At 48.5% G+C, this 27609-nt stretch overlaps 1 protein-coding gene across 1 annotated transcript; it reads right to left on the bottom strand.

Annotated features, from left to right (window-relative positions):
* Positions 1–42: 42 nt before the first annotated feature.
* zbtb48 (zinc finger and BTB domain containing 48) lies at positions 43–27352 on the bottom strand. The gene is made up of 11 exons (XM_066690586.1): positions 27192–27352; positions 25218–25986; positions 24734–25011; positions 24501–24612; positions 3440–3532; positions 3253–3339; positions 3000–3154; positions 2556–2692; positions 2244–2408; positions 2056–2144; positions 43–1588 (listed from the first exon to the last, which is right to left on the bottom strand). Exons 2-11 carry the CDS (start codon positions 25968–25970, stop codon positions 1211–1213), a joined length of 2247 nt encoding a protein of 748 aa, XP_066546683.1. The 5' UTR covers positions 25971–25986; positions 27192–27352; the 3' UTR covers positions 43–1210.
* Positions 27353–27609: the final 257 nt, after the last annotated feature.

The raw sequence follows: 27609 nt of genomic DNA, 5'->3' as shown, positions 1-27609 counted from the left end.
TGTCACTTAATTTCCCAAATAAATAACTTCAAACTTCATGGGTCAGTTTTAGATTTTAATTACTATTCTTTGCAGTATAATACATTAAAAAAACACACATCAATCGTGATTAAAACTGCGTCAATGAATTACTGTACAAAGCCAATGGAGGAGATAATGTTCACCAGTGAGATTTATACAATCTTTTTATTTGCATGCTTTTAATGAACTATGATCTGAGAACCATATCATTTTACATGCAACCGACCAGCCTGTCCTTTATTCCTCTTGTTAGCAGGAAGTAGGAGACGTTGAGGAGCAGAGGATTGTGGGATATTGGCATGGGCAGGTCAGCATGTCGGGGCAAACTCACCGATTTGAATTTGTAAGGTTTAGAAGTCACGTCTCCCTCTGGATATCGATGAATTGCTGCGATATCTGGAGATGTATTGTTAGAGCCAGTCAAAATAAAACTCAAGATGTGCCGCCGTTAGGTTTTCAAACAAGCATTTAGAAATTAACTGCAGGGGTGAAGATGGTATCAGACTTCTAATCAACACAATCCAATAAAAGACGTAATTATACAGGTATATGGGTAATTGGGGGATGGAAGGGGGCCTGTTGTGTTTATATTTGGGTTGTGTGATGGTGGGGGGTGGGGTATATATGTCCGAAAGCAGACGGAAGACAGTTAAATGTTGAAAGTTCTGTGCAGATCGAAACGATGCTGGGAGATTGAAATGCCCGTCCCGTCCGCAAGGAAGGTTTTGATGATTTTGCTCTAATCTGGCGAGCCATCGATTCCGCCGAGGCCGTTTCCAATTATCCCGATAACGGGCGCCGGGCTCGTGTCTCGAGGACCCGCAGCACCGGGAAACGGCAAATCTGCCCACCCATCTCGGCGTGGTTTGAATTCCAGAACAGCGGAGAGAGGAGTGGAAATGAACTGCTTGACGGACTGGAGGTTTTATTTTTGTTCATTTGATTTGCGTTTTGGCATTCGAGGGCTTCGCTCACGCCTGAGCTGTGGAGCAGCCTGTCATGGGCCGGAGAGATTTATCTGATCGACACATTGACAGGGGGCTGATCATTTATAATAACAGCTTAACCAGGTCCCTCTGAGTCCAGATCGTGACCAATGCAGCGACCGCAGGTGGGGAATTTCGGAGAGTGGGGCAAGACAGTTTCTAACCGCCCCTTCCCCATCCTCCCCACCCCCGGCTCATCCAGCTCAGGCCTTATCCACTGTGCCCCCCCCCTCCACCAGCTCCTCGGTGACGACCGCGGCGTGGTGCAGCGGGTACGCCCCGGTCACCAGCAGGGTCTGCTCCATGACGTCGGCCACCGTGAAGCCGGGCTCGTCCCCCCTGGTGCCGCACCCCTGCGTGGAGACCACCTCCTCCACCACGATGGTGCCGGACGGGATCATGACGCTGATGATGTCGCCGGGCAGCGTGCCCTCGCCCTCCACCGCCTCCTCGCCGGGCAGGACCGCCCCCGCCTCCACCTCGGCCTTCTCGTCCTCCACCACCAGGTTGCGCAGCCTCCTCTGCCGAGGGTTGTAGTTCTCCACCCGGTTGTGTATCTGGGAGTGCCGCCGCAGGTGGGCCTGGAGAGGGGGAGAGATTTAAACTGGTTTCACTTCGGTTTTTAGGAGTACATTATTATGAAATGTGTGTGTGTATATACAGACAGGTGACAAATCGAGGTCAACTGGGCCTGCTCAGCATGTTTATACATGCCACAGAGCATGACAGGATGTTAATTGCTTAATTGTATCATGCAGTACAGCTGTTAGGAGGCATCTGCATTCGATATGTTCCTCCACTCATTGATTCAGGTTTTTCCTTTAATTTGTCACCCGTCTGTATCTATACACATCTTGTTAAACTGAAGATGGGACACACATGTGGTTCAGAGTCCCCTGAAACAGCTGCTGGCAAATTTTGACCACAAAAAACTGGGTTTGGCATCTACCTCGAACCCACCGGCTCGGTTTCCAGAATCGAACCCCCATTTTAAATCAGAAGTTCGTTCAAAGGGTATAATAAAAACATCCTCACAGATTCACCGTACCTGTCTGGTGAACTTGTAGCCGCACTCGGAGCACTCAAACTTCCTCATCCCCTTGTGTCGGCGCACATGGACCCGCAGCTGCTCGATGGCTGGGGGGCAGAAACAAGGGGACAGGGCAGGTAAAGATGACCGGTCGGACGATCGTCAGTCACATGACCGCTGTGTGTGTGTTTCAGTGCGGTGGTTACCTTTGAAGGTCTTGCTGCAGATGTGGCAGTAGTGCGGCCGGCCCTCCTGGTGCTTGCTGGCCACGTGTCTCAGCAGAGGCCCCTTCTCCGTGAAGCGCTGCTCGCAGAATTCACAGCGGAACGGCCGCTCGCCCGTGTGTGTGCGGTGGTGCTTGTCGAGGCTGGCTGTAACACACACACAATCAGGAGGAAGGACAAGCACAAGTCCCTGAACCCCAGGCTTTCCCATTGCCCGTATCGCTGTAGTTCAGGTGTGAGACTCAGATTCAGGTGTGTGTGAGTGTGTGTGTGTGTCAGTAGCAGAGGGGTTACCCTGTGTGCGGAAGGTCTTGCCGCACAGGTGGCACTGGAAGGGCTTCTCGCCGGTGTGTGTGCGCAGGTGCATGTTCAGGTTGGCCTTCTGCGTGAAGGCGTGGCTGCAGAACTCACACACAAAGGGCCTCTCGTTGCTGCCGCACAAACACACAAACAGCCCCCAGCAGAGTCATCAGTGCGGGGTTCCTGCTGCTTCACACACTAAACCACCCCAGACCACCCTGGGCACAAGGCCGGCACAATTGCCCTCCTATGCCAAAACATACCCTCCTATTCTCCCAGCATGCAATAGGTTGATGCACAGCACTTAGAGAGGAAGTCACTCACAATACTGCTCAATATTTTTTTTATAGGGTAACAAAAGACCAGTCTATGGATTCCCCCACATTGACAACACATCCTGCCCCTCTCCCCCTATCCACCCCAGCTGCCCCTGCTCACCGGTGGATGGCCTTGATGTGCATCTGCAGGCCGTTGCGGCTGGAGGCGCGGTGTCCGCACTCCTCGCACACGAACAGCTTCTCCCCACGGTGCTTGGAGGCCTCGTGCAGTCGCAGCTCGGTGCGGGACAGGAAGCACTTGGGACACAGCGAGCACTGAGCACGACACACACACACAACGCACAATCAACATTAACCATTTCCCCAGAACACACATCCCGACAACAGCAGGGAGTAGGGTGTTGTGCGCTCACCGCGTGGGGTTTGGGCGCGCCGTGAACCTTGATTAGGTGGCTCTTCAAGTCCTTCTTCTGCATGAACTGCTCTGGACACGAGGTGCACTGGTACACAGACAGAAGGACACACAGAGGCGTCAGGCACGGGGGTACACACTACATCGGTCAAATAACAATAATATGAATATTAGGAACTGGCCGGTACCTTGTTGGGCATTTCTCCGGTGTGGCTGACCATGTGCAGACGCAGCTCCAACCGCCGGCGGAAAGTCAATGTGCACTGAGAGCACGAGAACACCTGCCACAAGAAACACACACATTAACACACTGAGAACACCTGCCACAACAAACACACACACATTAACACACTGAGAACACCTGCCACAACAAACACACACACATTAACACACTGAGAACACCTGCCACAAGAAACACACACACCTTAACACACTGAGAACACCTGCCACACAGACACACACACACCTTAACACACTGAGAACACCTGCCACAACAAACACACACAGAGAGAACACCTGCCACAACAAACACACACATGAACACACTGAGAACACCTGCCACACAGACACACACACATTAACACACTGAGAACACCTGCCACACAGACACACACACATTAACACACTGAGAACACCTGCCACACAGACACACACACATTAACACACTGAGAACACCTGCCACAACAAACACACACACATTAACACACTGAGAACACCTGCCACACAGACACACACACATTAACACACTGAGAACACCTGCCACACAGACACACACATTAACACACTGAGAACACCTGCCACACAGACACACACACATTAACACACTGAGAACACCTGCCACAACAAACACACACACATTAACACAGAGAACACCTGCCACACAGACACACACACACATTAACACACTGAGAACACCTGCCACAAGAAACACACACACCTTAACACACTGAGAACACCTGCCACAACAAACACACACACATTAACACAGAGAACACCTGCCACACAGACACACACACCTTAACACACTGAGAACACCTGCCACACAGACACACACACCTTAACACACTGAGAACACCTGCCACAACAAACACACACAGAGAGAACACCTGCCACAACAAACACACACATGAACACACTGAGAACATCTGCCACACAGACACACACACACATTAACACACTGAGAACACCTGCCACAAGAAACACACACACCTTAACACACTGAGAACACCTGCCACAACAAACACACACACATTAACACAGAGAACACCTGCCACACAGACACACACACATTAACACACTGAGAACACCTGCCACAACAAACACACACACATTAACACACTGAGAACACCTGCCACAACAAACACACAGAGAGAACACCTGCCACAACAAACACACAGAGAGAACACCTGCCACAACAAACACACACAGAGAGAACACCTGCCACAACAAACACACACATTAACACACTGAAAGAACACCTGCCACACAGACACATACACACACATTAACACACTGAGAACACCTGCCACAAGAAACACACACACCTTAACACACTGAGAACACCTGCCACACAGACACACACATTAACACAGAGAACACCTGCCACAACAAACACACACACATTAACACACTGAGAACACCTGCCACACAGACACACACATTAACACACTGAGAACACCTGCCACAACAAACACACACACATTAACACAGAGAACACCTGCCACACAGACACACACACATTAACACACTGAGAACACCTGCCACAACAAACACACAGAGAGAACACCTGCCACAACAAACACACACAGAGAGAACACCTGCCACACAGACACACACACACACATTAACACACTGAGAACACCTGCCACAACAAACACACACACATTAACACAGAGAACACCTGCCACACAGACACACACACACATTAACACACTGAGAACACCTGCCACAAGAAACACACACACCTTAACACACTGAGAACACCTGCCACAACAAACACACACACATTAACACACTGAGAACACCTGCCACACAGACACACACACACATTAACACACTGAGAACACCTGCCACACAGACACACACATTAACACACTGAGAACACCTGCCACACAGACACACACACACCTTAACACACTGAGAACACCTGCCACAACAAACACACACACATTAACACACTGAGAACACCTGCCACACAGACACACACACCTTAACACACTGAGAACACCTGCCACAACAAACACACACACATTAACACACTGAGAACACCTGCCACAACAAACACAGAGAGAACACCTGCCACAACAAACACACAGAGAGAACACCTGCCACAACAAACACACAGAGAGAACACCTGCCACAACAAACACACACAGAGAGAACACCTGCCACACAGACACACACACATTAACACACTGAAAGAACACCTGCCACACAGACACACACACACACATTAACACACTGAGAACACCTGCCACAACAAACACACACACATTAACACAGAGAACACCTGCCACACAGACACACACACACATTAACACACTGAGAACACCTGCCACAAGAAACACACACACCTTAACACACTGAGAACACCTGCCACAACAAACACACACACATTAACACACTGAGAACACCTGCCACACAGACACACACACACATTAACACACTGAGAACACCTGCCACACAGACACACACATTAACACACTGAGAACACCTGCCACACAGACACACACACACCTTAACACACTGAGAACACCTGCCACAACAAACACACACACATTAACACACTGAGAACACCTGCCACACAGACACACACACATTAACACACTGAGAACACCTGCCACAAGAAACACACACACCTTAACACACTGAGAACACCCGCCACAACAAACACACACACATTAACACAGAGAACACCTGCCACACAGACACACACACCTTAACACACTGAGAACACCTGCCACAACAAACACACACACATTAACACACTGAGAACACCTGCCACAACAAACACACAGAGAGAGAACACCTGCCACAACAAACACACACATTAACACACTGAGAACACCTGCCACAAGAAACACACACACCTTAACACACTGAGAACACCTGCCACAACAAACACACACACATTAACACACTGAGAACACCTGCCACACAGACACACACACACATTAACACACTGAGAACACCTGCCACACAGACACACACACATTAACACACTGAGAACACCTGCCACACAGACACACACACACATTAACACACTGAGAACACCTGCCACACAGACACACACACCTTAACACACTGAGAACACCCGCCACAACAAACACACACACATTAACACAGAGAACACCTGCCACACAGACACACACACACATTAACACACTGAGAACACCTGCCACAACAAACACACAGAGAGAACACCTGCCACAACAAACACACACATTAACACACTGAAAGAACACCTGCCACACAGACACACACACACATTAACACACTGAGAACACCTGCCACAACAAACACACACACATTAACACAGAGAACACCTGCCACACAGACACACACACATTAACACACTGAGAACACCTGCCACAAGAAACACACACACCTTAACACACTGAGAACACCTGCCACAACAAACACACACACATTAACACACTGAGAACACCTGCCACACAGACACACACATTAACACACTGAGAACACCTGCCACAACAAACACACACACATTAACACAGAGAACACCTGCCACACAGACACACACACACATTAACACACTGAGAACACCTGCCACACAGACACACACACACATTAACACACTGAGAACACCTGCCACAACAAACACACACACATTAACACAGAGAACACCTGCCACACAGACACACACACACACATTAACACACTGAGAACACCTGCCACAAGAAACACACACACCTTAACACACTGAGAACACCTGCCACACAGACACACACACATTAACACACTGAGAACACCTGCCACACAGACACACACACATTAACACACTGAGAACACCTGCCACAAGAAACACACACACCTTAACACACTGAGAACACCCGCCACAACAAACACACACACATTAACACAGAGAACACCTGCCACACAGACACACACACACATTAACACACTGAGAACACCTGCCACAAGAAACACACACACCTTAACACACTGAGAACACCTGCCACAACAAACACACACACATTAACACACTGAGAACACCTGCCACACAGACACACACACATTAACACACTGAGAACACCTGCCACACAGACACACACACATTAACACACTGAGAACACCTGCCACACAGACACACACACATTAACACACTGAGAACACCTGCCACACAGACACACACACATTAACACACTGAAAGAACACCTGCCACACAGACACACACACATTAACACAGAGAACACCTGCCACAAGAAACACACACACCTTAACACACTGAGAACACCTGCCACAACAAACACACACACATTAACACACTGAGAACACCTGCCACACAGACACACACATTAACACACTGAGAACACCTGCCACAACAAACACACACACATTAACACAGAGAACACCTGCCACACAGACACACACACACATTAACACACTGAGAACACCTGCCACAAGAAACACACACACCTTAACACACTGAGAACACCTGCCACACAGACACACACACATTAACACACTGAGAACACCTGCCACAAGAAACACACACACCTTAACACACTGAGAACACCTGCCACAAGAAACACACACACCTTAACACACTGAGAACACCTGCCACACAGACACACACACATTAACACACTGAGAACACCTGCCACACAGACACACACACATTAACACACTGAGAACACCTGCCACACAGACACACACACATTAACACACTGAGAACACCTGCCACAAGAAACACACACACCTTAACACACTGAGAACACCTGCCACAACAAACACACACACATTAACACACTGAGAACACCTGCCACACAGACACACACATTAACACACTGAGAACACCTGCCACAAGAAACACACACACCTTAAGACACTGAGAACACCTGCCACAACAAACACACACACATTAACACAGAGAACACCTGCCACACAGACACACACACCTTAACACACTGAGAACACCTGCCACACAGACACACACACATTAACACACTGAAAGAACACCTGCCACACAGACACACACACACATTAACACACTGAGAACACCTGCCACAACAAACACACACACATTAACACAGAGAACACCTGCCACACAGACACACACACACATTAACACACTGAGAACACCTGCCACAAGAAACACACACACCTTAACACACTGAGAACACCTGCCACAACAAACACACACACATTAACACACTGAGAACACCTGCCACACACACACACACACATTAACACACTGAGAACACCTGCCACACAGACACACACACACATTAACACACTGAGAACACCTGCCACACAGACACACACACATTAACACACTGAGAACACCTGCCACAAGAAACACACACACCTTAACACACTGAGAACACCCGTAACAACAAACACACACACATTAACACAGAGAACACCTGCCACACAGACACACACACACATTAACACACTGAGAACACCTGCCACAACAAACACACACACACCTTAACACACTGAGAACACCTGCCACAAGAAACACACACACCTTAACACACTGAGAACACCTGCCACACAGACACACACACACCTTAACACACTGAGAACACCTGCCACAACAAACACACACACATTAACACACTGAGAACACCTGCCACACAGACACACACATTAACACACTGAGAACACCTGCCACAACAAACACACACACCTTAACACACTGAGAACACCTGCCACAACAAACACACACACATTAACACACTGAGAACACCTGCCACACAGACACACACACACATTAACACACTGAGAACACCTGCCACACAGACACACACACACCTTAACACACTGAGAACACCTGCCACACAGACACACACATGAACACACTGAGAACACCTGCCACAACAAACACACACACATTAACACAGAGAACACCTGCCACACAGACACACACACACATTAACACACTGAGAACACCTGCTACAAGAAACACACACACCTTAACACACTGAGAACACCTGCCACAACAAACACACACACATTAACACACTGAGAACACCTGCCACACAGACACACACACACATTAACACACTGAGAACACCTGCCACACAGACACACACACATTAACACACTGAGAACACCTGCCACAACAAACACACACACATTAACACACTGAGAACACCTGCCACACAGACACACACATTAACACACTGAGAACACCTGCCACAACAAACACACACACATTAACACAGAGAACACCTGCCACACAGACACACACACACATTAACACACTGAGAACACCTGCCACAAGAAACACACACACCTTAACACACTGAGAACACCTGCCACAACAAACACACACACATTAACACACTGAGAACACCTGCCACACAGACACACACACACATTAACACACTGAGAACACCTGCCACACAGACACACACACACCTTAACACACTGAGAACACCTGCCACACAGACACACACATGAACACACTGAGAACACCTGCCACAACAAACACACACACATTAACACAGAGAACACCTGCCACACAGACACACACACACATTAACACACTGAGAACACCTGCTACAAGAAACACACACACCTTAACACACTGAGAACACCTGCCACAACAAACACACACACATTAACACACTGAGAACACCTGCCACACAGACACACACACACATTAACACACTGAGAACACCTGCCACACAGACACACACACATTAACACACTGAGAACACCTGCCACAACAAACACACACACATTAACACACTGAGAACACCTGCCACACAGACACACACACACCTTAACACACTGAGAACACCTGCCACACAGACACACACATTAACACACTGAGAACACCTGCCACACAGACACACACACATTAACACACTGAGAACACCTGCCACAAGAAACACACACACCTTAACACACTGAGAACACCCGCCACAACAAACACACACACATTAACACAGAGAACACCTGCCACACAGACACACACACACACATTAACACACTGAGAACACCTGCCACAACAAACACACACACATTAACACACTGAGAACACCTGCCACAACAAACACACACAGAGAGAACACCTGCCACAACAAACACACTGAGAACACCTGCCACACAGACACACACACATTAACACACTGAGAACACCTGCCACAAGAAACACACACCGAGAGAACACCTGCCACACAGACACACACACATTAACACACTGAGAACACCTGCCACAAGAAACACACACACCTTAACACACTGAGAACACCTGCCACAACAAACACACACACATTAACACAGAGAACACCTGCCACAAGAAACACACACACACCTTAACACACTGAGAACACCTGCCACAAGAAACACACACACCTTAACACACTGAGAACACCTGCCACACAGACACACACACATTAACACACTGAGAACACCTGCCACACAGACACACACACATTAACACACTGAGAACACCTGCCACACAGACACACACACATTAACACACTGAGAACACCTGCCACACAAACACACACACATTAACACACTGAAAGAACACCTGCCACACAGACACACACACACATTAACACACTGAGAACACCTGCCACAACAAACACACACACATTAACACAGAGAACACCTGCCACACAGACACACACACATTAACACACTGAGAACACCTGCCACAAGAAACACACACACCTTAACACACTGAGAACACCTGCCACAACAAACACACACACATTAACACAGAGAACACCTGCCACACAGACACACACACCTTAACACACTGAGAACACCTGCCACACAGACACACACACCTTAACACACTGAGAACACCTGCCACAACAAACACACACAGAGAGAACACCTGCCACAACAAACACACACATGAACACACTGAGAACACCTGCCACACAGACACACACACATTAACACACTGAGAACACCTGCCACACAGACACACACACATTAACACACTGAGAACACCTGCCACACAGACACACACACATTAACACACTGAAAGAACACCTGCCACACAGACACACACACACATTAACACACTGAGAACACCTGCCACAACAAACACACACACATTAACACAGAGAACACCTGCCACACAGACACACACACATTAACACACTGAGAACACCTGCCACAAGAAACACACACACCTTAACACACTGAGAACACCTGCCACAACAAACACACACACATTAACACACTGAGAACACCTGCCACACAGACACACACATTAACACACTGAGAACACCTGCCACAACAAACACACACACATTAACACAGAGAACACCTGCCACACAGACACACACACACATTAACACACTGAGAACACCTGCCACAAGAAACACACACACCTTAACACACTGAGAACACCTGCCACAACAAACACACACACATTAACACACTGAGAACACCTGCCACAAGAAACACACACACCTTAACACACTGAGAACACCTGCCACACAGACACACACACACATTAACACACTGAGAACACCTGCCACAACAAACACACACACATTAACACAGAGAACACCTGCCACACAGACACACACACACATTAACACACTGAGAACACCTGCCACAAGAAACACACACACCTTAACACACTGAGAACACCTGCCACACACACACACACACATTAACACACTGAGAACACCTGCCACAAGAAACACACACACCTTAACACACTGAGAACACCTGCCACACAGACACACACACATTAACACACTGAGAACACCTGCCACACAGACACACACACACATTAACACACTGAGAACACCTGCCACACAGACACACACACACCTTAACACACTGAGAACACCTGCCACACAGACACACACATGAACACACTGAGAACACCTGCCACACAGACACACACACACCTTAACACACTGAGAACACCTGCCACACAGACACACACACATTAACACACTGAGAACACCTGCCACAAGAAACACACACACCTTAACACACTGAGAACACCTGCCACACAGACACACACACACATTAACACACTGAGAACACCTGCCACAACAAACACACACACATTAACACAGAGAACACCTGCCACACAGACACACACACACATTAACACACTGAGAACACCTGCCACAAGAAACACACACACCTTAACACACTGAGAACACCTGCCACAACAAACACACACACATTAACACACTGAGAACACCTGCCACACAGACACACACACACATTAACACACTGAGAACACCTGCCACACAGACACACACACACCTTAACACACTGAGAACACCTGCCACACAGACACACACATGAACACACTGAGAACACCTGCCACACAGACACACACACACATTAACACACTGAGAACACCTGCCACAACAAACACACACACATTAACACAGAGAACACCTGCCACACAGACACACACACACATTAACACACTGAGAACACCTGCCACAAGAAACACACACACCTTAACACACTGAGAACACCTGCCACAACAAACACACACACATTAACACACTGAGAACACCTGCCACACAGACACACACACATTAACACACTGAGAACACCTGCCACACAGACACACACACATTAACACACTGAGAACACCTGCCACACACACACACACACATTAACACACTGAGAACACCTGCCACACAGACACACACACATTAACACACTGAGAACACCTGCCACAAGAAACACACACACCTTAACACACTGAGAACACCTGCCACACAGACACACACACACATTAACACACTGAGAACACCTGCCACAACAAACACACACACATTAACACAGAGAACACCTGCCACACAGACACACACACATTAACACACTGAGAACACCTGCCACAAGAAACACACACACCTTAACACAGAGAACACCTGCCACACAGACACACACACCTTAACACACTGAGAACACCCGCCACAACAAACACACACACATTAACACAGAGAACACCTGCCACACAGACACACACACATTAACACACTGAGAACACCTGCCACACAGACACACACACATTAACACACTGAGAACACCTGCCACACAAACACACACACATTAACACACTGAAAGAACACCTGCCACACAGACACACACACACATTAACACACTGAGAACACCTGCCACAACAAACACACACACATTAACACAGAGAACACCTGCCACACAGACACACACACATTAACACACTGAGAACACCTGCCACAAGAAACACACACACCTTAACACACTGAGAACACCTGCCACAACAAACACACACACATTAACACAGAGAACACCTGCCACACAGACACACACACCTTAACACACTGAGAACACCTGCCACACAGACACACACACCTTAACACACTGAGAACACCTGCCACAACAAACACACACAGAGAGAACACCTGCCACAACAAACACACACATGAACACACTGAGAACACCTGCCACACAGACACACACACATTAACACACTGAGAACACCTGCCACACAGACACACACACATTAACACACTGAGAACACCTGCCACACAGACACACACACATTAACACACTGAAAGAACACCTGCCACACAGACACACACACACATTAACACACTGAGAACACCTGCCACAACAAACACACACACATTAACACAGAGAACACCTGCCACACAGACACACACACATTAACACACTGAGAACACCTGCCACAAGAAACACACACACCTTAACACACTGAGAACACCTGCCACAACAAACACACACACATTAACACACTGAGAACACCTGCCACACAGACACACACATTAACACACTGAGAACACCTGCCACAACAAACACACACACATTAACACAGAGAACACCTGCCACACAGACACACACACACATTAACACACTGAGAACACCTGCCACAAGAAACACACACACCTTAACACACTGAGAACACCTGCCACAACAAACACACACACATTAACACACTGAGAACACCTGCCACAAGAAACACACACACCTTAACACACTGAGAACACCTGCCACACAGACACACACACACATTAACACACTGAGAACACCTGCCACAACAAACACACACACATTAACACAGAGAACACCTGCCACACAGACACACACACACATTAACACACTGAGAACACCTGCCACAAGAAACACACACACCTTAACACACTGAGAACACCTGCCACACACACACACACACATTAACACACTGAGAACACCTGCCACAAGAAACACACACACCTTAACACACTGAGAACACCTGCCACACAGACACACACACATTAACACACTGAGAACACCTGCCACACAGACACACACACACATTAACACACTGAGAACACCTGCCACACAGACACACACACACCTTAACACACTGAGAACACCTGCCACACAGACACACACATGAACACACTGAGAACACCTGCCACACAGACACACACACACCTTAACACACTGAGAACACCTGCCACACAGACACACACACATTAACACACTGAGAACACCTGCCACAAGAAACACACACACCTTAACACACTGAGAACACCTGCCACACAGACACACACACACATTAACACACTGAGAACACCTGCCACAACAAACACACACACATTAACACAGAGAACACCTGCCACACAGACACACACACACATTAACACACTGAGAACACCTGCCACAAGAAACACACACACCTTAACACACTGAGAACACCTGCCACAACAAACACACACACATTAACACACTGAGAACACCTGCCACACAGACACACACACACATTAACACACTGAGAACACCTGCCACACAGACACACACACACCTTAACACACTGAGAACACCTGCCACACAGACACACACATGAACACACTGAGAACACCTGCCACACAGACACACACACACATTAACACACTGAGAACACCTGCCACAACAAACACACACACATTAACACAGAGAACACCTGCCACACAGACACACACACACATTAACACACTGAGAACACCTGCCACAAGAAACACACACACCTTAACACACTGAGAACACCTGCCACAACAAACACACACACATTAACACACTGAGAACACCTGCCACACAGACACACACACATTAACACACTGAGAACACCTGCCACACAGACACACACACATTAACACACTGAGAACACCTGCCACACACACACACACACATTAACACACTGAGAACACCTGCCACACAGACACACACACATTAACACACTGAGAACACCTGCCACAATAAACACACACACCTTAACACACTGAGAACACCTGCCACACAGACACACACACACATTAACACACTGAGAACACCTGCCACAACAAACACACACACATTAACACAGAGAACACCTGCCACACAGACACACACACATTAACACACTGAGAACACCTGCCACAAGAAACACACACACCTTAACACAGAGAACACCTGCCACACAGACACACACACCTTAACACACTGAGAACACCCGCCACAACAAACACACACACATTAACACAGAGAACACCTGCCACACAGACACACACACACACATTAACACACTGAGAACACCTGCCACAACAAACACACACACATTAACACACTGAGAACACCTGCCACAACAAACACACACAGAGAGAACACCTGCCACAACAAACACACTGAGAACACCTGCCACACAGACACACACACATTAACACACTGAGAACACCTGCCACAAGAAACACACACCGAGAGAACACCTGCCACACAGACACACACACATTAACACACTGAGAACACCTGCCACAAGAAACACACACACCTTAACACACTGAGAACACCTGCCACAACAAACACACACACATTAACACAGAGAACACCTGCCACAAGAAACACACACACACCTTAACACACTGAGAACACCTGCCACAAGAAACACACACACCTTAACACACTGAGAACACCTGCCACACAGACACACACACATTAACACACTGAGAACACCTGCCACACAGACACACACACATTAACACACTGAGAACACCTGCCACACAGACACACACACATTAACACACTGAGAACACCTGCCACACAAACACACACACATTAACACACTGAAAGAACACCTGCCACACAGACACACACACACATTAACACACTGAGAACACCTGCCACAACAAACACACACACATTAACACAGAGAACACCTGCCACACAGACACACACACATTAACACACTGAGAACACCTGCCACAAGAAACACACACACCTTAACACACTGAGAACACCTGCCACAACAAACACACACACATTAACACAGAGAACACCTGCCACACAGACACACACACCTTAACACACTGAGAACACCTGCCACACAGACACACACACCTTAACACACTGAGAACACCTGCCACAACAAACACACACAGAGAGAACACCTGCCACAACAAACACACACATGAACACACTGAGAACACCTGCCACACAGACACACACACATTAACACACTGAGAACACCTGCCACACAGACACACACACATTAACACACTGAGAACACCTGCCACACAGACACACACACATTAACACACTGAAAGAACACCTGCCACACAGACACACACACACATTAACACACTGAGAACACCTGCCACAACAAACACACACACATTAACACAGAGAACACCTGCCACACAGACACACACACATTAACACACTGAGAACACCTGCCACAAGAAACACACACACCTTAACACACTGAGAACACCTGCCACAACAAACACACACACATTAACACACTGAGAACACCTGCCACACAGACACACACATTAACACACTGAGAACACCTGCCACAACAAACACACACACATTAACACAGAGAACACCTGCCACACACACACACATTAACACACTGAGAACACCTGCCACAAGAAACACACACACCTTAACACACTGAGAACACCTGCCACAACAAACACACACACATTAACACACTGAGAACACCTGCCACAAGAAACACACACACCTTAACACACTGAGAACACCTGCCACACAGACACACACACACATTAACACACTGAGAACACCTGCCACAACAAACACACACACATTAACACAGAGAACACCTGCCACACAGACACACACACACATTAACACACTGAGAACACCTGCCACAAGAAACACACACACCTTAACACACTGAGAACACCTGCCACACACACACACACACATTAACACACTGAGAACACCTGCCACAAGAAACACACACACCTTAACACACTGAGAACACCTGCCACACAGACACACACACATTAACACACTGAGAACACCTGCCACACAGACACACACACACATTAACACACTGAGAACACCTGCCACACAGACACACACACACCTTAACACACTGAGAACACCTGCCACACAGACACACACATGAACACACTGAGAACACCTGCCACACAGACACACACACACCTTAACACACTGAGAACACCTGCCACACAGACACACACACATTAACACACTGAGAACACCTGCCACAAGAAACACACACACCTTAACACACTGAGAACACCTGCCACACAGACACACACACACATTAACACACTGAGAACACCTGCCACAACAAACACACACACATTAACACAGAGAACACCTGCCACACAGACACACACACACATTAACACACTGAGAACACCTGCCACAAGAAACACACACACCTTAACACACTGAGAACACCTGCCACAACAAACACACACACATTAACACACTGAGAACACCTGCCACACAGACACACACACACATTAACACACTGAGAACACCTGCCACACAGACACACACACACCTTAACACACTGAGAACACCTGCCACACAGACACACACATGAACACACTGAGAACACCTGCCACACAGACACACACACACATTAACACACTGAGAACACCTGCCACAACAAACACACACACATTAACACAGAGAACACCTGCCACACAGACACACACACACATTAACACACTGAGAACACCTGCCACAAGAAACACACACACCTTAACACACTGAGAACACCTGCCACAACAAACACACACACATTAACACACTGAGAACACCTGCCACACAGACACACACACATTAACACACTGAGAACACCTGCCACACAGACACACACACATTAACACACTGAGAACACCTGCCACACACACACACACACATTAACACACTGAGAACACCTGCCACACAGACACACACACATTAACACACTGAGAACACCTGCCACAAGAAACACACACACCTTAACACACTGAGAACACCTGCCACACAGACACACACACACATTAACACACTGAGAACACCTGCCACACAGACACACACACATTAACACACTGAGAACACCTGCCACACACACACACACACATTAACACACTGAGAACACCTGCCACACAGACACACACACATTAACACACTGAGAACACCTGCCACAACAAACACACACACATTAACACAGAGAACACCTGCCACACAGACACACACACATTAACACACTGAGAACACCTGCCACAAGAAACACACACACCTTAACACAGAGAACACCTGCCACACAGACACACACACCTTAACACACTGAGAACACCTGCCACAACAAACACACACACATTAACACAGAGAACACCTGCCACACAGACACACACACACATTAACACACTGAGAACACCTGCCACAACAAACACACACACATTAACACACTGAGAACACCTGCCACAACAAACACACACAGAGAGAACACCTGCCACAACAAACACACACATGAACACACTGAGAACACCTGCCACACAGACACACACACATTAACACACTGAGAACACCTGCCACACAGACACACACACATTAACACACTGAGAACACCTGCCACAAGAAACACACACACCTTAACACACTGAGAACACCCGCCACAACAAACACACACACATTAACACAGAGAACACCTGCCACACAGACACACACACACATTAACACACTGAGAACACCTGCCACAAGAAACACACACACCTTAACACACTGAGAACACCTGCCACAACAAACACACACACATTAACACACTGAGAACACCTGCCACAAGAAACACACACACACCTTAACACACTGAGAACACCTGCCACAAGAAACACACACACCTTAACACACTGAGAACACCTGCCACACAGACACACACACATTAACACACTGAGAACACCTGCCACACAGACACACACACATTAACACACTGAGAACACCTGCCACACAGACACACACACATTAACACACTGAGAACACCTGCCACACAGACACACACACATTAACACACTGAAAGAACACCTGCCACACAGACACACACACACCTTAACACACTGAGAACACCTGCCACAACAAACACACACACATTAACACACTGAGAACACCTGCCACACAGACACACACATTAACACACTGAGAACACCTGCCACAACAAACACACACACATTAACACAGAGAACACCTGCCACACAGACACACACACACATTAACACACTGAGAACACCTGCCACAAGAAACACACACACCTTAACACACTGAGAACACCTGCCACAACAAACACACACACATTAACACAGAGAACACCTGCCACACAGACACACACACCTTAACACACTGAGAACACCTGCCACACAGACACACACACCTTAACACACTGAGAACACCTGCCACAACAAACACACAGAGAGAACACCTGCCACAACAAACACACACAGAGAGAACACCTGCCACAACAAACACACACATTAACACACTGAAAGAACACCTGCCACACAGACACACACACACACATTAACACACTGAGAACACCTGCCACAACAAACACACACACATTAACACAGAGAACACCTGCCACACAGACACACACACACATTAACACACTGAGAACACCTGCCACAAGAAACACACACACCTTAACACACTGAGAACACCTGCCACAACAAACACACACACATTAACACAGAGAACACCTGCCACACAGACACACACACACATTAACACACTGAGAACACCTGCCACAACAAACACACACACACCTTAACACACTGAGAACACCTGCCACAACAAACACACACACATTAACACACTGAGAACACCTGCCACAAGAAACACACACACCTTAACACACTGAGAACACCCGCCACAACAAACACACACACATTAACACAGAGAACACCTGCCACACAGACACACACACACATTAACACACTGAGAACACCTGCCACACAGACACACACACATTAACACACTGAGAACACCTGCCACACAGACACACACACATTAACACACTGAGAACACCTGCCACAACAAACACACACATTAACACACTGAAAGAACACCTGCCACACAGACACACACACACATTAACACACTGAGAACACCTGCCACAACAAACACACACACATTAACACAGAGAACACCTGCCACACAGACACACACACACATTAACACACTGAGAACACCTGCCACAAGAAACACACACACCTTAACACACTGAGAACACCTGCCACAACAAACACACACACATTAACACACTGAGAACACCTGCCACACAGACACACACACATTAACACACTGAGAACACCTGCCACAAGAAACACACACACCTTAACACACTGAGAACACCTGCCACACAGACACACACACACACATTAACACACTGAGAACACCTGCCACAACAAACACACACACATTAACACAGAGAACACCTGCCACACAGACACACACACACATTAACACACTGAGAACACCTGCCACAAGAAACACACACACATTAACACACTGAGAACACCTGCCACACAGACACACACACACATTAACACACTGAGAACACCTGCCACACAGACACACACACACCTTAACACACTGAGAACACCTGCCACACAGACACACACATTAACACACTGAGAACACCTGCCACAAGAAACACACACACCTTAACACACTGAGAACACCCGCCACAACAAACACACACACATTAACACAGAGAACACCTGCCACACAGACACACACACACATTAACACACTGAGAACACCTGCCACAACAAACACACACACATTAACACACTGAGAACACCTGCCACAACAAACACACACACATTAACACACTGAGAACACCTGCCACAACAAACACACACATGAACACACTGAGAACACCTGCCACACAGACACACACACATTAACACACTGAGAACACCTGCCACACAGACACACACACATTAACACACTGAGAACACCTGCCACACAGACACACACACATTAACACACTGAGAACACCTGCCACAAGAAACACACACACCTTAACACACTGAGAACACCTGCCACAAGAAACACACACACCTTAACACACTGAGAACACCTGCCACACAGACACACACACATTAACACACTGAGAACACCTGCCACACAGACACACACACATTAACACACTGAGAACACCTGCCACACAGACACACACACATTAACACACTGAGAACACCTGCCACACAGACACACACACATTAACACACTGAGAACACCTGCCACACAGACACACACACATTAACACACTGAAAGAACACCTGCCACACAGACACACACACACACATTAACACACTGAGAACACCTGCCACAACAAACACACACACATTAACACAGAGAACACCTGCCACACAGACACACACACCTTAACACACTGAGAACACCTGCCACACAGACACACACACCTTAACACACTGAGAACACCTGCCACAACAAACACACACAGAGAGAACACCTGCCACAACAAACACACACATGAACACACTGAGAACACCTGCCACACAGACACACACACATTAACACACTGAGAACACCTGCCACACAGACACACACACATTAACACACTGAAAGAACACCTGCCACACAGACACACACACACATTAACACACTGAGAACACCTGCCACAAAAACCCACACACATTAACACACTGAGAACACCTGCCACAACAAACACACACCGAGAGAACACCTGCCACACAGACACACACACATTAACACACTGAGAACACCTGCCACACAGACACACACACATTAACACACTGAGAACACCTGCCACACAGACACACACACATTAACACACTGAGAACACCTGCCACACAGACACACACACATTAACACACTGAGAACACCTGCCACAACAAACACACACACATTAACACACTGAGAACACCTGCCACAACAAACACACACACATTAACACAGAGAACACCTGCCACACAGACACACACACACATTAACACAGTGAGAACACCTGCCACAAGAAACACACACACCTTAACACACTGAGAACACCTGCCACAACAAACACACACACATTAACACACTGAGAACACCTGCCACAAGAAACACACACACCTTAACACACTGAGAACACCTGCCACAACAAACACACACACATTAACACACTGAGAACACCTGCCACACAGACACACACACACATTAACACACTGAGAACACCTGCCACAACAAACACACACACATTAACACAGAGAACACCTGCCACACAGACACACACACACATTAACACACTGAGAACACCTGCCACAAGAAACACACACACCTTAACACACTGAGAACACCTGCCACAACAAACACACACATGAACACACTGAGAACACCTGCCACACAGACACACACACATTAACACACTGAGAACACCTGCCACAACAAACACACACAGAGAGAACACCTGCCACAACAAACACACACATGAACACACTGAGAACACCTGCCACAAGAAACACACACACCTTAACACACTGAGAACACCTGCCACAACAAACACACACCGAGAGAACACCTGCCACACACACACACACACATTAACACACTGAGAACACCTGCCACACAGACACACACACATTAACACACTGAGAACACCTGCCACACAGACACACACACACATTAACACACTGAGAACACCTGCCACAACAAACACACACCGAGAGAACACCTGCCACACAGACACACACACATTAACACACTGAGAACACCTGCCACACAGACACACACCGAGAGAACACCTGCCACACAGACACACACACACACAGACACACACACACATTAACACACTGAGAACACCTGCCACACAGACACACACACATTAACACACTGAGAACACCTGCCACACAGACACACACACATTAACACACTGAGAACACCTGCCACACAGACACACACACATTAACACACTGAGAACACCTGCCACAAGAAACACACACACATTAACACAGAGAACACCTGCCACACAGACACACACACATTAACACAGAGAACACCTGCCACAACAAACACACACACATTAACACACTGAGAACACCTGCCACACAGACACACACACACATTAACACACTGAGAACACCTGCCACACAGACACACACACATTAACACACTGAGAACACCTGCCACACAGACACACACACATTAACACACTGAGAACACCTGCCACACAGACACACACACATTAACACACTGAGAACACCTGCCACAAGAAACACACACACATTAACACAGAGAACACCTGCCACACAGACACACACACATTAACACAGAGAACACCTGCCACAACAAACACACACACATTAACACACTGAGAACACCTGCCACACAGACACACACACACATTAACACACTGAGAACACCTGCCACACAGACACACACACATTAACACACTGAGAACACCTGCCACACAGACACACACACATTAACACACTGAGAACACCTGCAACACAGACACACACACACATTAACACACTGAGAACACCTGCCACAACAAACACACACACATTAACACAGAGAACACCTGCCACAAGAAACACACACCGAGAGAACACCTGCCACACAGACACACACACATTAACACACTGAGAACACCTGCCACACAGACACACACACATTAACACACTGAGAACACCTGCCCCAACAAACACACACCGAGAGAACACCTGCCACACACACACACACACACACATTCAACACACTGAGAGAACACCTGGCTCGGGGACACAGCTGTGTATGTCCGGTCCAGGTAAGACTCACCACTTCTGCTCGGTTCATACAGTTCCTGGCTTCGTGCTCCAGAAGGTTCTCTTTCCTGTAGTAGCACTTGCCACACTTGCCACACTCGAACGGCTTCTCCCCAGTGTGGCGTCTGAGGGAGAGAGAGAGAGAGAGAGAGGGAGAGAATGCCAGCTGACTCAAGATGCGGTTGTGTGTGTGTGTGTGTGGTAAATGGACCTGATCATAAAAGTATGACAGCTGGCAGGGCCTACCTGTTGTGCACCTTGAGGTAGTACTTGCTGAGGAAGGTCTTGTGGCAGGTCGGGCACTGAACGGAGCCCCTCCTGGCATCCCTCCGGGGCCTCTCCCCATTCTCCTTGTTGACGGCTCCCCGCGCCCGGCCCCTGTACCTGCTCCGGGGGTTGGCCGCGGTGGCGGGAGGCGTGGGGGGGAGGTAGTCTTCGTCGGTGTCCTCGCGCCCCACCTCGCCCTCCCCAGCCTCTTCTTCCTCGTGGTCCACGTCGCGGCCGGCCTCCACTCCCCTCCCGTCCTGCAAGGGGAAAAAAGTGGGGGAAATCAAACCCTGTACCGGCAGTTTCACATCCTCCGGCTCTCTGTAATTGAATGAGATGTGCCGCAGGATGCAGTTAGTCTCTCGTCCCTGCCTCTGACATCCCAAGGGTCAGTTCTTGTTTTTCTATTTAATGCCAGTAAAATCCTTTGGCACCGCGCATTAGGAAATGAAAAGCCCGGTACCTCTGTGCCCACGGCGGGGGGCTCGGCGCTCTCCACATCGGCTGCCACAGACGCCCCCTTTCCCTCTTCCTTAGCTGCTGGCTCGGCCCGGCGTGGGGGGATCCGGGGAGACGTGGGCGGGGGGCTGTCCCTGAGCAGGCGGCTGGGGCCCTTGACTCTGCGTCCCGAGCGTGTGGTTGTGGTGGCATCTGTGGCTGGGCAGGGGGCAACCGGCCTTGGTGTGGTATTGACCGCTTTGGATTTCATCTTGGCCGACTGTCTGGGTTTGGGTTTCGCCGTCCCCGATGGCTGAGCTGCGCCGGTGCATTCCTGTCCCTCGGGGGCCCCCCGCGGGGATCCCTGGCACTCACTGTCTGCTGCGCTGGGTTCTGCCTGTAGGGGGGCTTCGGGCGGGTCCCCCTGGCCAAACTCCTGGCAGAGGCTGAGGGCGTCGGGCACGGACAGGCTGAGGGCCGCACTGCGCACCTTGTCCAGTGTCCCCGAGCTCAGCTTCAGCTCCCCCGTGTAGATGAAGTCCAGCAGCAGGCCCAGTCCCTCGGAGGGGCAGCCCTCGGGCAGGCGCACGTCCACGAACGGGGTGGCAGCGTAGGAGTCGCGGAACAGCTGGCTGAAGCAGGCCAGCACGCTGCGGTGCGCCCGGAACACCCCCCCGTCCTCCGCGCTCAGGCTGGCGTCGCAGAAGCTGCCCTGCACCCTCTGCTGGTTGAGCGACGACAGCAGCAGCAGGGCGTGTCTGCCCTCCGGCGCCGCCATCTTCCGCTGCAGATCCCTGAAACGTTAGGCTGTCTTATTAAGGAATTACACAATTTTACAGAGTCAAATGTAATCAAATTACTTCAATTAAGGGTTCAATAAGTATCTGAGAGCTCAGATGGAACAAAAACCAGCAGGGTAGGGGCTCGTCCAGGACCAGAGTTGAGAACCACCGCTATAAGCCATAGCTAGGGGGTATAACGCCCAGGTTTCTGTCACCACGGTGGGCATCTCTTTGTATACGTCTTTCCTGTCTGATCCAAACTAACACACAGCCCCTTCAGGGTCCAGAACATCTCCTACACATACAGACGAGATTAAAATTGTACAGCAGTGGTGGCTAACCCATCCCCGGAGAGCCTCGGGGTCTACAGGCTTTTGCTTTATCCAGATCATTAACTGCTGAATTGAATCAATTGTGGGTCTTAATTAGGCAAATGTCCGTGTTCAAAGTATGCAATGATGGTGATTTAAGGGCAGCAGTGTGGAGTAGTGGTTAGAGCTCTGGGCTCCCTTTCTGATTGCTATTTGGCCCAAATAATGTACTGCCTGCTATTCAAATTCAGTGGAACTACTATTACTACTACTTCCACTAATGACCTATTTTTGCTATAATTCAATTCTTTATTTGGTTTATTTACAAACAACTTTTCTAAATCCACTGTGGGTGCCCGGGTTCCTTAGAAACCCTCTACACACAGCTGGACTCAAAGCCATACGAGAGGAAATGAACCGGGTTTCGTGCGGCGCAGCAGGGGTCCAGGAGGCCACACAACTACTTCTTGGGGCCAAAGACTGTGACCTTGTGTGCTTGTGTGTGGGTATGATAGTGGAAACACGTTTTCCCGAAGCTGCTTAGATACATAAATCCCAAATCAGTCACTTCCCAGCTGAGTAAGTTGCGCCTGTTACTCAAGGCCGGGGTGAGTGGCAGTCCGAGGGAAGGGCGCTCTCAGTGCAACAGAGTAACAATCAGTAAGACGACGACACGCTTTCCTGCAGCTTCGTGCTATGCGTGCAATCCAGCGTGCAGGGGGGCCGTTACAGCAATGTGGGGGTTTCGTCATGTGCACAAGCAATACACTCGCACGACTTCCTCTGCGGTGCCCAATCTGTACCAACTCACCCTTACTCGACGTTTACCACGGAAGACGTGTTTTTAAAGACGGTCCCTAAGGTGCCATTCGCGGTGCAGATGCAGCTGCGGACACGGCGACTTACCTTACTGCGGGGTGAAGGAGGGGTTATAGGGTCGCACACGGGGTGGGGGGTCCGTCTTGGGCTCTTTTAATGGTGTTTAGTGAGAGAAAAACAATTGGGCATGAAATACTTTTTTTCTACCGTGCAAGAAGCCATGTTGAAACAGGCGCCGGATATGACGTGCCGGCGGTGCTGCAGCGCGGCGGCGTGGAGCTGCTGACGGGACGGACGAGCTGAAATCGTTGCAAAACACCAGGCTGCCATTGTCTGGACCCAATAAATGATGCATCTAAACCGGTTCCCAGTCCTGCTCTTCTTTAAAGCATCGACTATCTGCAGTCATAGCGATTTGATGCACAATTGCACTGCAAAAGCACAACAGTGCACAGGTACACATGATTCAGTATTTTACACCGTGCACAATGTGTAATGTGTTTGT

The sequence above is a fragment of the Amia ocellicauda genome, chromosome 18 (assembly GCF_036373705.1).
Source record: "Amia ocellicauda isolate fAmiCal2 chromosome 18, fAmiCal2.hap1, whole genome shotgun sequence".
Classification (NCBI taxonomy): domain Eukaryota; kingdom Metazoa; phylum Chordata; class Actinopteri; order Amiiformes; family Amiidae; genus Amia; species Amia ocellicauda.
The sequence above is the reverse complement of the archived record's forward strand: the minus strand, read 5'-3'. Positions and strand labels throughout refer to the sequence as shown.